General features: G+C 39.6%; 1 protein-coding gene across 4 annotated transcripts in view; it reads left to right on the plus strand.

Annotated features, from left to right (window-relative positions):
* The window catches only part of LOC124241060 (methylglutaconyl-CoA hydratase, mitochondrial), a 150,756-nt gene that overhangs the window by 49,557 nt on the left and 83,490 nt on the right, over positions 1-17,709 (plus strand). For all 4 annotated transcript variants that reach the window (XM_046664593.1, XM_046664592.1, XM_046664595.1 and 1 more), the window contains 2 exons: positions 9,058-9,150; positions 10,819-10,875. In XM_046664593.1, coding sequence (XP_046520549.1) covers positions 9,058-9,150; positions 10,819-10,875 — 150 coding nt within the window. The remainder of the gene's footprint in view (positions 1-9,057; positions 9,151-10,818; positions 10,876-17,709) is intronic.

Here is a 17,709-nt window from a genome sequence, read left to right on the forward strand (position 1 = left end):
AAACGTTTTTAGAATTTTCTCTTAAGTAGAAATTCTGAGGGGGCAAGCCCAGTTCTCTCAAGTTGAAACCTCAAAGAATTGCTACTTAATGATAAACAAATATTTAAAACAGGTTTTCACCAGAATTGTAAATTGTAGAATTTAGTATGATGTAGATGATATTTTTGTAAATGATCTTTCATAGTAATCTTTTAAAATGCCAGGCATTTCCAGCTTCCTTTTCCATTTTTCTGATGAAATAAAATTGCAAAAGCTTTAATTTAGCTATGTAAATGCAGAGCTGAATTTGCATTGAAATACAGGTAATTATGTTAAAAGGGATAGATTACAAAATTCATCTATTTAACCAGCATCTTTTTTTCTTTAGATTTGTTATACTATAAAGTTTTACAAAAGGGAATAATTTAATTTTGAAAGTTTTCAAATTCTCTGATTAGCTTTCCTTCATATGATTAAAAACCTGTTCATATTTATTTTTCTATCAGAAAAAGCTGTCTCTCCAGGTCAAATACATAGAAAATATTTTTGTACAGAATGAAAAAATTCTGTATGAAAAGTCTTATGTAAATTTTATGAGCTAAACCTCAAGTAGTGCTTCTCATTTATTTTACTTTCGTTAGCATGTTTTTGAATTTTAGAATTGAGACACGTTTGAATTTTAGAATTGAAAGACTCAAAACAATACAAAATATGTCACTAATAATTAAAAAAAAGAAAAACCCACCACATTTAATAGAAGCACACTCACATCATCCTTTTATCTTGGCCGTCCTTCTGCAGAGATTTCTTACTGGAATCAAATCCTTTTTGCCGCATAATGACGTTTCGGTCAACAAGGACCACATAGGCGGTGGTGGTCCCATAAGATCAGTACCATGTGGCCTAAGTGTGTAGTGTGCTATCCTTTCTATGTTTGTGTAAGTACATGCTATGATGTTCGCACAACAACGAAACTGCCTAACGACGCATTTCTCAGAACGCATCCCCATCGTTAAGTGATGTCTGACTGTAGTGGGCAGAGTGAGGAAGACAGTCCAGGCAGGAGAGGACACAGGCAAGGAATGAGGTGGGAGTTCCCAAGGAAAATCCTTTTCCTACCCCAACCTAGCTGATTTTGTACTAGAGAGTATTCTTCAGTGCTTTGGTAACGTGGTCTCTCTTTCTGTCATCTTTATCTTAAGCTGGAAGTTACATTATGTTTCATAATGTAAAGTTGCTCTTATGATGTCAGAACATTGGTTCAGCTTAACATTTTCTCAGACATTGCCATAAAATATTTATTTTGTTGTAGAAAAGTTACCTTTTATATGTTAGCAGAATGTGATGAGCTTCTATGAATGGTTTTGCTGTTTGTCTATTGAGGCATACCATATGAAAATCTCTTGATGTAGAGCCACAAGATGTAGATTCTAGTCTGCTCTCTACCATCTGCTACTTTTCCTATCTCCTCCCTGTTGTGAGAACACAGTGGGTTTTTTCTCTACCTGCACCTGGTATCTAGCATAGTGAGTGGCATATGGTGGGGCCGCGATTGAAAGGGTAAATTGACTGGGATCCTGTTGGTGTAGACATTGGGCCAGGCTCTGCTGCTTTCCTCTCATCTTCAGCTTGGATCCTCTCCTGGAGCCTCTTTCTCTCTGCCTTTACCTAAAATTCCAAGACTTGCCTGCGCTGGCCTGAGTTTGATTCTCTCTCTTCCACCCCAGTTCATGTTGCTCCTAGGCTGTGAGTGAGGATGATAGAATGAACAGGGATGGAGCGGTTTGAAAGTTGTTGTGATTAGTAGTTAGGATAGCTGCCCCTTTGCTAGATTGGAGTGGGTATAGCTCAGGAGCTCAAGTTTGAAATGTGAGGGTATTGGTGGCTAGTAGACAGACATCCAAGTGGGGATGTTGTTAGGCAACTAGATGTGACTTTGGAGTTCAGGCAGGTAGTGGAGGCTCAAGATGTAGCCATGCTCCACTTCAGTGGCCTGGGTTTGCAAGTTCAGATCCCAAGCGTGGACCTACACCACTCCTCAGCCATGCTGGGGTGGTAACCACAGATAAAATAGAGGAAGAGTGGCACAGATGTTAGCTCAGGGCGAATCTTCCTCAGCAAAAAGAGAGAGAAAGAGAGGACACCAATAACCAATATCAGGAATACAAATGGAGCATCATTGCTGACTCTTCAGACATTAAACAGGTAAGAGAATATTATGAATGACTTCATATTAATATATCTGAAAATCTAGAGGAAACAGATAAATTGCTAGAAAACTATAAACTTCCAAAAATGAAACAAAAAATAGAAAATCTGTTTATGTGGTTATTTTCATATATATGTACGTAATCTATATATCAATATATGTATACAAATACATATTCATGTAAAAGCCAAGAAAAGGTCTAAAAATATACATATTAAATTAGATATCAGCAATAATTACTTATGCGGGGGAAAAGGGAATCGGGGAAAGCTGCTGCACTCTGTTACGGTCACCTGACTAGCACCTTGTGCCTGGTTTCGGAGGTTCCCCCAGGTGGACCCAGTGAACTGTGGTGTTGCTGTAGGTCTCCAGGAGTTAGCAGTGCGCAGAACCAGCATGCTTGGCAGACTTTCCGTGGAGTCTCAGCATTTCCCTGTCCTTAGATGCTCGGTTGCTGGCATGGAAGGATGGCTTACAATGCTGAGTCCTTCTGTGGGGGCTCTGGGTCCTCTGGGTCCTCTGGGTCTGGGCTGTGAGAACTGATGATAGGCATTAATGGCTATGAGCAAGATCCTTGAGCCAGACCACCTGAGCTCGAATGTGGCAGCAGCAGGAAAGTAACAGCAACTCCTCTGCCCAGTGTCCCCATGTAAAGTGAAGGGCATGATAGTTCTGATGTCATAAGGCTGGTAGAGGGTTTAAATTTTGTAAGGTGCTTAGAACAGTGGTCACACATAGTAAGCACTTTCCAGTATTTCCTAGATCCATAGGTAGCTATACAAGTGGGTGAGTGCTGGACTTAGCAAGCTCAAGCAGCTTTTCTTAGATTGCACCCTTGTCGCTCTTCTGACGCCTGAGAATGGTGCCTCCCGTTTGAAGCCCCCAGCCCCGTGTGATGAGGTGAGTGTATGTGTTGGCGTCCAGGCCGGCTCCTTTCTCAGAAGCCCTGGGCCTCCAGGAGAGCCAGGGTGCAGCTAGCCTATAGGCTTTGGGCAGGAGTGGTTTTGTTTTGTTTTGTTTTTTGATTCATTTGAAACTTGATGATGAGAATGTGACACAGAGTGTGTTAAGCTGAAGGTGAAACTTTGGCTGAAATTAGGGGTCATTAGGAATTTATTATAGTTTTCAGTTAACCTTGATTTTATTTCTCTTCTTCTTGAATGATTTCAATAAAGTCAGATTTCCAGTATACTTACTATATGGGCATTTCTTTTAAAATATTTGATTTCTCTGATTGGTGTAAGAACACTGTTCTTCAAGCAAAATCAAATTTAAAAATCATGACTGCTGCTAGCATTTTTCCTTAGTAATTGAATTGTTTATATTTTTCTAGAAACATCTGAAAACCTACATATGTGTCGTATCTGTCTCAACACGTATGTGTTGAAAGTAGAGCCTGACTTCCCTTCTCCTCACGTTCATGGCCGTCTGACCGCAGTTATCCTCGCGGTGCTGTCTTCTGCAGACTACTGAAGCGGACCACAGCTTTCCCGTAGCTCCTTTATTTTTCTCTTAAAATAGCAAAACTAATTGTTTGCTTTAATTATATTTTTAGGAGCATTTCAGAGGATTATTATCTTCTTTCTCATACCTGGCTTGTTTCCTGGTACTAAACTCGAAATAGTGTCTGATCCCCGTAGTTGTGTAACATCCTGAGCCATCATTTCTTCCTATTGCTGTGGGAGCAGCCGTTGCCCCGGCAGTTGCTGTCTCACTCCGTGGCACTCTTACATGACTACCATGGTGATGTTTCTCAGGGCTTTGAAACTGATAATCTGCCCTTTGAAAGGTGTGTTTCATTGTTTCCTCTAAGATTGTTAAGTGCTCCCAAGTAGAAGAAATACTAGATGTAAAAACAAGCATATTAGGTGGCCGTGAAACTAGCATGTGCTTTGATACGATTCATATTTTCCTGAAAAAAATTTACTAAGAAAAACATCTTTTAGGGAAAAATTAGGATTGTGTAGAACTTCAGGATTTATAATATTGTAAAACGGTTGAAATTTAATTACTCATTGAATACTAATTAAGCTATTTTACTTAAATAATTCTTTAGAAGGAAAAAATTTTATAAACTGCTTTATGTAATGCCAATTTATGTTAATATTTGAAAGGGCCAAGTAGTTTATCTATTTAATGATTTGAGAGTGTTAACATCCTATTTTCCTTGTTCTTTTTTGTATAAGGACCCCCACATTTCTTGTCATTTTGTGTTATATATGTCATATAAATTGTAATGTTGAAAATTTTATCCCCTTGAAAAAATTTCTCTAGTTCTTAACTGTCACATTTAAAAATAATTTTCATTACTTCCAAAAAGTATAAGCGTCTAGGGAAAAGTGTTATAGTCTCTAGCTTCAGAATTAGAAAGCCTGAGACGATTATTTCAGCTCCTTCCCTGCCCTCTTGTCTCCTGGGTCAGCACGTTTGTATTTGTTTACTTCTCCTCGTTCCCTCCCTCTGCATTATGTAAACCCCATACTCCAAGTGTTGTGGAGCTGGAAACCTGCTGCTGGGCAGGCCCCTCCCCCCTCATTTGATCACATAACGTTTGTTTCTAGTACTTCTCACAGTGAAGGGGAAGGATGTATATTCATTAATCAATTTTATTTGTGTTTTTTATGTGCATTAAATCTTTTTTTTCTTTTAATGACATTTTATGCTTCTGAAAAAATGATGCTTTTAAACTTTCTATTGGCTGTGTGATTTTAAGTCTAATATTTATTTGAGAATACTAACTAATAAAAAGGTAGAGCAATGCCTTGTCAGCTCGTTCTGCGGCCCTCATTCCCTTTGTGTTGCAGTACAGCACTAAGAGCATTATAGGTGACCAGGAATTGTAATCTTCCTGTTTGCTTTCTCTTATGCTCCAGGGCTTATGAAGTTATGGAATGTAACTTTTGTAATTTACGGTCAATTTATTCCCTTGACCCTTCTATTTAGTCTACATTTTCAGTGCACAATTTGATATGATCGTCTTTCCATATATGTTACATAAGTTTGTTCCTATTTTTAGGAAACAAGCTGAGGAATGTGAGACAGTTCCTATTTATGATGGGTTGGAGTTTTCAGAAACTAGAACTCAGTAGCACATGTATGTCAGGCCTGGGTTTGATTTTGGAGATCCATTGCCCTCACTTCTGTAATTTCTTTCCGAAGAGTCAGCTTCCAGCAGATGTTCAGCGAGTGCCTTCAGCTCTCACTGTTGACCAGCATTTCACACAGCAGGGAGAGAATACTCCACTCTCTTCCTGTTGCTTTCTCCAGCTTGGCAACTCTCTGCTTTTGTTTTCTGGAGCTCTAAAGGGCTGCATATATTCATGTTATTTCTTTAAAGTATTAAGTGAAAAGTTAATAATAAAAAGAAAAGTAGGGAGAATACTAGGTTTAATGTAATAGAGACGGAGAGACAGTGAGAAGCCTTAAAGTTTGTTCCAGAGTGGTAAGAAGGATGCTATTGACCGGCATTGATGCGATGTTAATCTTTGTTTCAGAATGGGCGGTATGGTGATGATAGAAAAGCATTACAGAGTGCCATGGAATTGTAAAGGAAGGAACTTGTGAGCAGTGCCTTGAAAGACAGTTAGGGACCAGCGAGGCATTCCAGGCAGAGGGCACCCAGTACACAGGTAGGGATGTGAATGACTTCTGGAGGTGCTGTAAGTAGTTTGGGGATGGAACACGGAGTATGTGTCTGAGACTGGAGAAGAGATCGGCAGATGGGCAGAGCCTAGTTCATCAGGTGCCTCCCGTGCCGTGCTGAAAGTTTTCTCCATTTATATTCTGAATGTGGGGTAAATCATTGTGCAGTTTCAAATAGAGGAATAGCATGACTGTGTTTGCATGTTAGAAAGATTATCGTCCAGGAGATGAAAGATGTATTAGAAGGGGCAAATTGCAGGTGAAGGAAGTCAGTTAGAGACTTCCTGCTGGTGAGAAATGAGGGGACCCAGAAGTCTGGCTGTAGAAAAGGGAGGGGGACTGGCAAATTTGTGAGCTGTCAGACAGGAGTTAGAAAACAATTGGCTGTAAGGGCATTGGAAAGGAGGACATCTGGGATGACTTCTGGGTGTTTGTCTTGGGTAACTTGGTGGATGGAGGTGCTACCAAACGTGAAATAGAATCTAGAAGGATTGACAGGAAGTTGGTTTGAACACGATAAAGCATTTAAGTGGAGATGTCCAACAGATAGGTAGCTATAGAGATACAGTTTAGAGAGAAGTTGGTTTGAGGTAGAGATTTAGATATTATTAGTGTTATAGGTGGTGCAAGTTATGGATGGAAATGAGACCTCGTGGGCAGAGCTTCTATGGAGAGGGAGGAAGTCTGACAAATAACCAGAGGCAGAAAGAAAGGCAGGAAAGTTGAAGGAGGGACCCAGCAGGCAAATAAGGAGAGGAATTCAAGGAGGAGGAGTGTCCAGGGTTGATGTCACTGATCTTCAGAGGCAACAAGTTTAATAGGGACCAGATAGTGCCCATTGGTTATGGGACAGCTTCACAATGTCACTGGTAAGTGGGACAAGAGCAGTCTGGGTGAGATGGAGTGGGACCTAGAGCTGTGAGGTGGAGGTGAGTGGAGTGGGTGACACCTGTTTACTCCATTTCCTCCAGAAGCTTGTCTTAGAGGGAGGTGAGGTGAGCCCATAGCGAGCTCTAGGGGAAGGTTTCGATGGGAGAGATTTGAGATTGGGGAGGTAATAGATTACAGGAATCTAGAAATATGTAATTTCTGAAGCTAGGTTTGTAGAAAGGAAGGAGGATTGAGAGCTGGGTAACAAAGGAACTCCGTTTTACTCGTTGTGGCTTGAGATGACCTTGGGAGCCACTCAGATTAACTTGCCAATATATTACTTAATTGGCTTTTTTCCTTTGTTTTTGTCAGATAAAATTAACTGGATATTCTTTTTTCATTAAACTCATTTCTTTTTTTTTTTGTCTACTTTTTTTGGTTGTTGTTGAGGGAGATTGGCCTTGAGCTAACATCTCTTGCCAATCTTCCTCTTTTTTTTTTCTCCCCAAAGCCCCAGTACATAGTTGTATATCCTAGTTTTAGGTCATTCTAGCCCTTCTATGTGGGACACTGCCACAGCATGAGCAGTGTGTAGGTCCGTGCCCAGGATCCAAACTGGTGAACCTCACCCTGCCAAAACGGAGCATGCAAACTTAGCCAGTTGGCCACAGGGCCGGCCCCTAAACTCATTTCTTAACTGTAAACTCTGACATAGCTGTCTGTTCACTTTTCACCAAGTGTGCTGTAAAGTACCTTACGTGGAGCACCAGTGAATTTTTCCTGCCCTTTCAAGCTGCCGGCGCCCCCCCCGAAATGTGCAGATAGGTACAAATAATGAAATATGCCCTGTCCGCCCCTGCTCTCCCGAGAGCGCCTTTGCCTCAGGTGGCAGCGTCTGTATGTGCTCCATCCCAGCATTTTCAGACTTTGCTTTTAGAAGAAATCTGATAAATTCCTGCAGGTATTAATAAAACTCAGTGTACTTCAAAAAATTTGAATATTTTAAAAGGGATCAAGGAGGGAACCTCTCTGTCTGTGGAATTTCATGTCGGAATACCTGTGCGAGAGAGATGTTTAGGAATGGCACCTTTTTACTTTGTTTTTAGTTATTTATTCACTTTTGTTTTATTTTTTTTTAAATTGAGATACAGTGAACATATAACTCTGTGTAAGTTTAAGGTGTACAACCTGTAGTTTTGATATGTTCATGTCCTGCAGTGTGACTCCCACCGTAGTGTTAGCTGACACTTCTGTCACGTCACACAGTTATTGTTTCTTTTTGTGGTGAGGACAGTGAAGAGATGGTACCTTTTTACTATCCACATTCTGTTTCTGTGTTAAGGTTGGCCAGCCTAGCTTCACATTCCCGTAGTCAAAAATGAAATTAGTGGGAAGGATTCTGCTTGACAGAATAATTAACCAGTCTGTGTTTGAACCAGTTATAAAAGTGAAATCTGTGATTCATCATTTATAAAAGTCTCATTAAAGTAATTTTCTGTTTCCGCACTCAAGAAAGTTTGGTTTTGCATTCTGTGACTGGCTGGCCCCTTCCCAGTCATGCTTTTGGGTAGGTTCTCAGAGCCTCTTTCTTTTGAAGTGTGGTATTTGATAGGCAAGCTACTGTCATTGTCCTCATTACTAAATGATAGAGCTAGTGTGCTGTGCCCCAGCAGCCAGTTGGACTGCTTCTGTCTCGTTTGAATAGATGTATTACTTCTTTGAATGAGACCCCGTCATTCTAAGCACCAAAGAAACCCATAAAGGATCGTGAATTTTGCAATTATACCCAAGTCATTTCAATATGAAATTTGTATGAACCAGTCATTTCATAAAAGGCTTTCGACTTTAAGTTTACGAAGTCAGAACTGTGATTCTGTTATTTCAACAGAAAATATTTATGAAAGTATTTCAGTAATATGGGAAGATTTAAAGATAATATTACACACTTATGTGATGGAACTCTGTATAGTCATGCACCACATAATGATGTTTCGGTCAGTGATAGACCGCGTATGTGATGGTGGTCCCATAAGATTGGTACCGTATAGCCTTGGTGTGTGGTAGGCTGTTCTATCTAGGTTTGTGTAAGTACACCCTATGATTGCACAATGACAAAATCGCCTAACGATGCATTTCTCAGAATGTATTGCCATCGTTAAGCAACACGTGACTGTACAATCATTGCGTGTTTTTGAAGAATAGTGATGAAGGAAATGCTTATTTTGTTAAAGGCAAAAGAGATACAAAATTCTATATACAATATCCCATTTAAAAATATATTTACAGAAAAAAAGTCTAAAATGAATTACATAATAAGGTCTTACTGAAGAAGCATAAAATCTTTCTTTCTGTTTCAGCCAACCTTCCAGTGCCAACGATTGCAGCAATAGATGGGCTCGCTTTAGGTGGTGGCCTCGAATTGGCCTTAGCATGCGACATAAGAGTAGCAGGTGAGTGTTAATGCTATTAAAACATAACTTTTTAAAAATGGGGTTTCTGCTTACTCTTCAGATGATTCCAAGTATTTTATTCTTTTCCTATTGTTGAGTAGAACATTTAGAAAAAGTCACCTGTTTGGCTTAATGAAGTATTTAAAATTCCCAGTTAAGAAAACAGTCTTTTATGGTCTCTTGTTCAGTCTTAGCAGTAGGAAAGGAGAACAGGAAATGGATCAGACAGCACTGAATTGGCATCTTGGGTCCTGCCCTTGTTAGATCAGTTTCCTCTTCTAAAATAAGGGGAAATGACAGTGCTGTTATGAAGATTAAATGAGTTAATTTATGGCATGTGCCTAGTCCAGGCACTTAATTATTGTTAGCTACAATAATAATAACAACCTTTCTGAGGTTCACTTTCTTCTTGCATGGTTTTCTGAGGATTAGATGAAGTGATTGTGAAAATAATAATGCAAACAGTTAGTGCTGACCATGTGCTGAGTGTTGACCTAGTGCCCAGCGCTTCTCTAAGCACTTGACGTGTATTAACTCACTTCATCTGCCTAACAGCCCTATGAGATAGATGCTTAGTGGTGCCCGAGGAGGCTAGGGCTGAGAGAGTGAAGTCACAAGCCCCAAATCAGTGACTGAGGTGGGATTTGAACCCAAGCAGTCTGGAGTCACAGCCCTCACTCCTGTTACCCTGCCAGAGCACTGTATATTGCCACCGCTGTCCTCGACACTATCTTCTCAACACTATGCTGTGTGGTCACAGCACTATGTCTTTGCTCGCTCATTGCCGTGACGAAGGGGCTCTGGGACCAAGGAATGGGCAAAGCAGCCAGCAAATGCTTGTCAGTGTTCCTCCCCTGGTTCCCACTATCACTTCTGATGGAGCTGCCTGTTAAAAGTAGAGTCAATATAATTGTTTTTAATAGTTTTATGGTGACTGTTGCTTGGGATTTGTAGTTGCTAGTCCATGTGTACATTTTCCCCTTTATTTTAGATCTCTGTTTTCTTGTCTGAAATCACTGGGTTTTAAATTGAAAATCTAAGGTACACGTAATCCATTTATGAAAGAATGATTCTGGGAATTAGGATACAGGAAGTAGTCCAAGTACATTTGGATATGCAAATAAAGAAATAATTAAGATGTTTTAAAGTAGCTGTGAAAACAAACACAAGAAGGAACCCTGTCCAGCTGTCAGAACAGTAAAACCATTTGTCAAAAGTAACTAGAGATTTGGTCTTGAAAAGTTGCCATATCTGATATGATATATTAAGCTGTTTGATCTGGAGGACTATTCAGGCAGCTAAAGAATTCATACTTGTCAGACACAGCCTCTCTCCTCGTCCTGAATAATTAATGGGATCTAAGCCTTCAAACATGACTTGGCAGTGTCAGATCAAATTATGTAGTTACAACCCTGGTCTTTCTGCATCAAAAATTAATTCACTGCTAAGCAATTTTTAACAGAAAATGTTGTGTGAATCTCTTAATATATATAATATAATTTAGAGTGTTTACTTATTTCCATAACTAAATGCCTTCTGAAGTGATTTTTAAAAGGATTTGTGACAGACATAATTAATAGAAGGTAGCTTATTTTACTAAGTTTTTCAAATCATTATGTTTGAATTTGATGATATGGATGTTAATTAATTTTCTTCCTTCCTTTTTAGCTTCCTCTGCAAAAATGGGCCTGGTTGAAACAAAGTTGGCAATTATTCCCGGTGGAGGTATGAATTGTTCACACCCATCTTGATTTGTTCCCCCAAATGGCCTAAGGCACAAAGATGTAATTGAAAGGCAACATTTTGGGTAAAGAGACTAATGCTGCACTGTTTGCTTCTGTAGCAAAGTCTGTATTCCAGATGTGCTCTTTTAGCTTACGTAGATGTGAAGATGGCGGGTACACTGGCTGTTGCTCTCTTTTTGTGCTGTCTTCTGTGCTTTTCTGTATGACTTAATTTTTAAGTTATTGTTCCAGTCACGTTATTCTTGAAGGATTACGCCGATATTTTGAAACTGTTATGTGGGTGTATAAATGTGCATGCCCTCAGAGAGCTTCAGGCCCACGATCAGACCCTGTGGAGGAGGGGCGGGGCTTCCCAGCTTCATGCCAGCTGTCTTGTGTTTCTGTGTGGCAGGACAAAGGTTGGGGTTAGTGGGAGCCTGCGTTTGGAGCTGAGATGGTGCTGTTTCTTCTGTCACTACAAAAAACATAGATGAGCTGCTTCCTTAGGAAGACCTGTTTAAGAAAGCACTTTTCCAGCATTGATACTGAAATCTTCCATCACCCAATAAATCTGAAATTTTTGTTCTTTTGTCTGATGTAGAGAATTTGGAGGTAATCCCATTTTGTGAAGTCGTTCTTTCAAAAAGTATACTTCATTTGAAGATGTGCATGTTGATAACTCATTGGTGTATGAATGAAATAATAGTAACAGTATAAAAATTAAAGGCAGTGTTTGAATGCTTCAGGTATGTTTGTACCCGAATAGGTTAAAATTGTATGTTTAACCTTATCATTATAAGAGTATTTGTTCTGATTAGAGTGTATAAGTAGAGATTAAAACTTCAGTGAAGACTACTCAGATCATTGTATAAGACTCACTAAGTTTTCTACTTTGGTCATCCATGAACATGCTATTCTTGAAGGTAAAAGCATTTAATATCTGCCTGTTCTACCATGTCAACCTGTTTCATGGTGACTAATAAAAACACTGAAAGAAGGATTTGTAAGAAAATGGATCCATTTGAAAAGAATTATTAGATAACTAATGTGTGAAATAAAACAAGATTTGGAAAAAGGATATGACATGTTTTTGAAATTCTTTTAAGAAGTAAGGATTTATTGGTAATTAGGGTATAACTCATCCTAGAAAGATAGTGACTGCAGTTGACTGGTGGCCCTTCAGAGGTCTGTCAATCTGGAACCCGTCAGTGTGACCTTATTTGCAAAAAGGGTCTTTGCAGGTGTAGTTAAGTTATGGATCTGGAGAGGAGATCATCCTGGATTATCTGCATGAAGCTTAAATCCAATGACCAGTGTCCTTACAGGGAGAGAAGACTCAGACAAAAGAGGAGAAACAGCCAGGAAAAGGCCATGTGAAGACAAAGACAGATTGGAGAGTTGTGTTGACACGTCACAGAAGGCCAAGGATTGCTGGCAGCTGCCAGAAACTAGGGCGTCTTTTTAAGAGCCTGCAGAAGGAACCCAGCCCTGCCAACATCTTGACTTTGGCCTCTGGCCTCCAGGACTGGGGGAGATAAATTTCTATTGTCTTAAGCCACCAAGTCTGTGGTAATGTGTTACAGCAGCCACAGGAAACGAACACAGTAGTTTTTAATGTTTATGTTTTTGGACAGAGAATTAGTAGGTGACAGAGAGGGGGTGGGAGGAAGATGAACTTGGTAATTTGGATATTTACTGTGTCTTGAATATGAAATGTTTTGTATTAAAATCACCAGAAGGTAGAATGGTTATATGAGAGTACTGTTGGGTTTGATTAGATGACAAAGCTCGATCGATTGTACTCCAGAAATGAAGGTGATAGCGTCCTTCAGCTCCTGCCATCTCCTCCGGGTGCTGTCTGTGCCACGTGAGCTCTAGAGATGAGCGTTTTCTTCCCAGTGGACTGCAGTTCTTTAGGGTCCTCCTCAATAGTGGATCCATTAATCAGCACCCACTTTTTGTAGATTTGATTGAATTTGGGCTATGTATTCACATGAACACAATTATTTTTAAAACTTTTATTAAATAAATGTATTTGCCATAAAATTCAGAATGCGTTAACATTTTCCCATCTATTTATAAAGGATTGTTTTCTTTTTCTTCTCTTTTTTCCTAAGTGAGTCTGGAGGAATATATTTCACTTGCTCCTTTAATGTAATGAAGCTAAAGTTCATAGCTCATAGCATGTATAGTTATGTAGCATTGTATTTTTTATTGAAAATGGATCTAATTCCATAGGAGGGCACATGTTTACTTTTAGATAAAAAGAACTGCACAAAGAATTTTTGGTTCATTTTAACATTGGTCTTATGCTTACCCTAAGTAAAGCCTGAATTTTTTTGAAAGCAGAACAGTTTAAGTAAGATTTTTTATGTATTATCTAAAGGAGCTATTTCTGAAATTTTTGTGAGGGAAAATCCTCTTCTGTTCCATGCACAGATTTTTTTAATCCACATATTTTCACCATCTCCATTTCTTCCCTTCCCTCTCTCATAGAAGATCCTCATATAAAAACACTGCTTTTTTTTTTTTCCCCTTAAAAAGCTGTTTATAAATTGGCAAATTTGTCATGCCTAAAATAATCTCTGAGATGTCCTCTCTTTGGCTATAAACATTTCTGTTAACTGTTATAAAGGGCTTTTTATAATAGACACAGTAGACTACACGGAATTTTTTCTCTGTTGTTGGTGGATCTCTTGGCTGGAAGAAGATGCTTACCCCTCTGCCTGTCATAGGTGCTCGTCAAGCAGCCAGGGGGTCTCCTGGGCGGCCGGCGCCCAGCAGCGAACCTTCCCTCACTGTCAGCAGCCACAGCCTTTTGTCTCTTTCAGACAGGAGTAGACAGGCAGAAAAAGTGGGGAGAACTCAGATACAGGAGAATATTGTGGAAAAAATAAATGCTTCGCTTTCCTTTTTAATAGGTGGATGAAATAAATATCTTAGGGTGAAATATATGGACTGCAGCCAGTCTAGAGGATGGATGTGTTCTGAGTCCAACACATAATGCTCTTCTGTCAGACAGGCCCATGGTTCCCATCCTGGGCAGCATTTGAAAGTTAATCCAGATGAAACTGTACCTCTCCATTTGGATTTACTGTATATTTGATAAACACGAAAGAGTTAACCTGATCCACTTGGTTGTCATATAATTATCACTTCTGCTCTTTTGTGATAACAGTTTACTGGGAAATAATTGATCAAAACCTAGCATTTAGTTTTCTTCTTTTTTTTTTTTAACTTGAATTTGAACCTGAATAATAATATAATTATTTTTAAGGTATATTTTAGAAATTTTCTTAAAACAAGTTAAATTATAAAATGATTGTTTTGAAAAGATAGTAATGTTCCTAGTGAACATGAGTATTAATGGACCATTACTATAATGCAGGTTTTAGATTAGTTACTAAATTTCAGTTTTTACCAGGAAGGAGATTGTCTAGTTTTTAATGAAAAGGAAGGTGTAAAGGAATGTAGAAACACTAAAACCAAATTGAACTTCTTTAAATAATGTTATATTAGATGCAATTAAAAAATGGAATGTAATTGTCATATACTTATACCAGTACTTTTATTTTTAATATATATATTTGATTATAGACAAATATTATACAGAATACAGTGTTAATGATTTAATGCACTAGGCAATTTAAAGATAATTAAAATTGTTACCCTAGGACCTTCCTATAATATTCTGGATTATATTGGGGATTGTTGTGTACCACATGGCCCTATTCTGTTCTCCAGTATTTTCACCTTTAAGAAAGCAGCTAAACTTCCTGTCTTCTCCCCAAATGGGAGAAGGTTCATAGTATAAAATAAAATTCTCCTTTAGAAATAGCTCCTCAAACAGTACCACTCTTTAACAGATTGATGAGAACCAAATAAAACAAGTTCAGAGGATTAGGAGCCTTTAATTTAGGAGTTTAGGGAGTTTCTTTAAGTTTGCACAGAAATGGTGGGCGGTTTCTCATCCCTGGCCTTTGTTTCTTGCCTCAGCTGCTGGAGGACTTGGAGTTTGTGTCAAGACACCTTATTGTAACTCAGATAACTGTTAAGGCTTTCTGCTTGAGTATACATTGCTGTGGACAAGATGTTTAGTATTTCCTCTGCTCTGTGGTTCTCTTTTATTTTCTCCAGCTCTTTAATGTTGGAAATATTCAAACTTTTAAGAAATTGGCAAGGCAGTAAGATGGACCTCTTTATACCCTTCATCAAGACCTGTCCCTCCCCGGGCCCGCTTCTGCCTCTCTGTCTCCCTCGTCTGCATATCCATATTTTCTTGCTGAAATATTTCAGAGCAACAAGCTGAACCTTTAAATGTTTCAGCATGCCTTTTCTAAGAATAAGAATGGACTCTTATGTAGCCACAGCACTATTATCACACCTAACAAATTAACATGAGTGTTCAGATGTCCCTGGGTGTTTCAAAATATTGTTTGTAGTTGTTTTTTTGTTTTGCTTTTCCAATTCAGGATCCAGTTAAATGTCATACATTGCATTTGGTTAGATCTGTTTTTTTTTAATCTAGATAACTCTTCCATCTCTTTTTGTTTTTTATAGCACTAATTTTTTTTGTTTGTTTGTTTGTTTTTACAGAATTCAGGGTTGCACATTCTGACTTGACTAAGTTATTTACTCATGTTTAAACTTAGGTTAAACAATTGTGCCCAGAACAGTAACTGGACCAGGCTCTGTATTTCATTTTTGTTTCATTTGATGGCAATTAATGTCAGGTTGTCTCACTTTGGGTGACGATAACTGATTGCTTGTTTACAGTGGACTAACTGGTACATTTTTAGTGTTCTCTTCTTAGAGACTTTTCAGGGAAAGAATCTTTAATAATTGTTATTGATATGGAAAGTTCCCAAAATTAAAGAAGAAAGGAGGAAAATGAGACCACTGAGGTTTCATGGGCCCAGAACAAGAGTCCCCAGTTCTGTCTGCTTTCTTCTCCCCAGGGGCAGGGCTTTGGGCCGTCACATCTGTCTCGCTGCAGCCTGGGTTTAGCAGTAAGGCAGTCTCTTGGCGTGGTGTCCAGGAACTCTATTTTAAGGTGTGTCTATGAAGTAATGACGGATTTTTAAATCCTGTGTGTGTGTGTGTGGTCCTGAACACAGTAGTCATTTTGGAAAGTTTTGTTTATAACCTTTGTTGAAATCCTCTTAGAATTTACATCAGAATCCGAGCTTATTCTTTTGAATAGCCTCAGCAGTGACTCATCTTTCCTGTGAGGGTGAATTTGATTTTCCTAAATAGCAAAAGACCTTTCTGTGCCAAATCTGATTAATAAGGTCATACTATTTCAGGAAGAAGAAAGGTAGAACAACAAAAATAAGACTGCCTTTCTTAAGAGGCTTCTGTAATGTCAGACCTTTCTCAGTATTTTGAACAGTGGATAGCACTGTGGCATTTAGTGGACTGCTTCCTCAGTGACCTCTCTGAAGGCCAGCTTTCTGAAGTCTACTGCATTTATTAAGAGGTCTCATATGCTGCAGAGTCTCACTTCTTTGTACTTTAAAATGTAATTCAGTGACCACTTCACTTCTTTATGTCTAATTAGAGTGTTTTGGAAGTTATTGACTTCCCACTGTCAACAGGCCGTTTTGTTAGTTGCTGTGGAGGAAGCAGATGTATATATATATATGTATACGTATGCACACACACACACACACACACACACACACATACATACATATATATATATACATGACTCAGCAATGCTCCTTGGAATTGCTCATCTTAAATCGGGTAGGAGAGATTAAACATGTGTACAACTATCATAACTTCCCTGTTAGTGTAAAGTTGTTGGAATTGAACAGGAATAAGGCAATTTACACCTGGGAATCATGAGTTTGAGAAAATAGCATGGATTCTGTCAGCTACCAGGCTCAGTTTTTAAAGCCTGCAAGGCGGCTCCCCAGCACATCTCTAACCTCCCCTCCTACTGCTGCTCCTGTTGCTTTCACGCTGTGTTCCAGGCATTTTATTCACCTAACTGAGCAGTATTTGTTGAGCCATGCACTGGTGGAGACCCTGTGCATGCAGCCAGGAACACACCAGGAAAGATCAGTGCTGCCATGCAGCTGACAGCCCCGTACAGGGGCAGTGACATGGCGAATGATATTGTGTGAACCGTGGCAGAAGTGCAGAGTACTGGAGAAAAAAACATGGGGGGGGGGGAATCGGAGGGGTGGGGGGGGGCACTTTAAAAGAGGGGGGTCAGAGGAAGCTTCATTGAGAAGGTAACGTGGGAGTTAAGACTGATAGGAACTGAGGAAATTAATCATACAGACAGGAGGAAGAGCATTTCAGATGAAGGAACCTCCAGGATAAAGGGCTAAGATGGGAGCATGCTGGAATGTTCACCTCAGCCCTGTGACTGTAAGGGACAGGAGGAGGAGATTGGTGGGAGATGCTGTCAGAGAAGCAAGAGGGAGTCCGAGCAGAGAGGTGTTACAGCTTTTACCCTGGATGAGAGGGACCCACAGCAGGTTATCAGCAGAGCTGCAATGTGATCTTAGGCTTTTACAGATTTGTTTGGTTGCCGTGCCAAGAGTAGACACCAGTGGGACCAGGCTAGAGGCAGGAGCCTGTTCCTGCCAAGAGCCTGTTGCTGTAGTTCAAGTGGAGTGTGCCGGGGCCTGGACTGGAACAGTGGCGGGTGTGGTGTGGTGTGGCTGGACTCTGGAGAATCTCCTGACAGACTGGATGAGGGACGTAAAAGAGAGAGGGATGTAAAGAATACCTCTAAGGATTCCGGCTGGAGTAAGTAACTGCAACTGCAGAGCTCCCTTCAACTGAGATGTGGAAAGCTGACAAGAGCAGATCTGGAAGA

Source organism: Equus quagga, chromosome 6, assembly GCF_021613505.1.
Source record: "Equus quagga isolate Etosha38 chromosome 6, UCLA_HA_Equagga_1.0, whole genome shotgun sequence".
Classification (NCBI taxonomy): domain Eukaryota; kingdom Metazoa; phylum Chordata; class Mammalia; order Perissodactyla; family Equidae; genus Equus; species Equus quagga.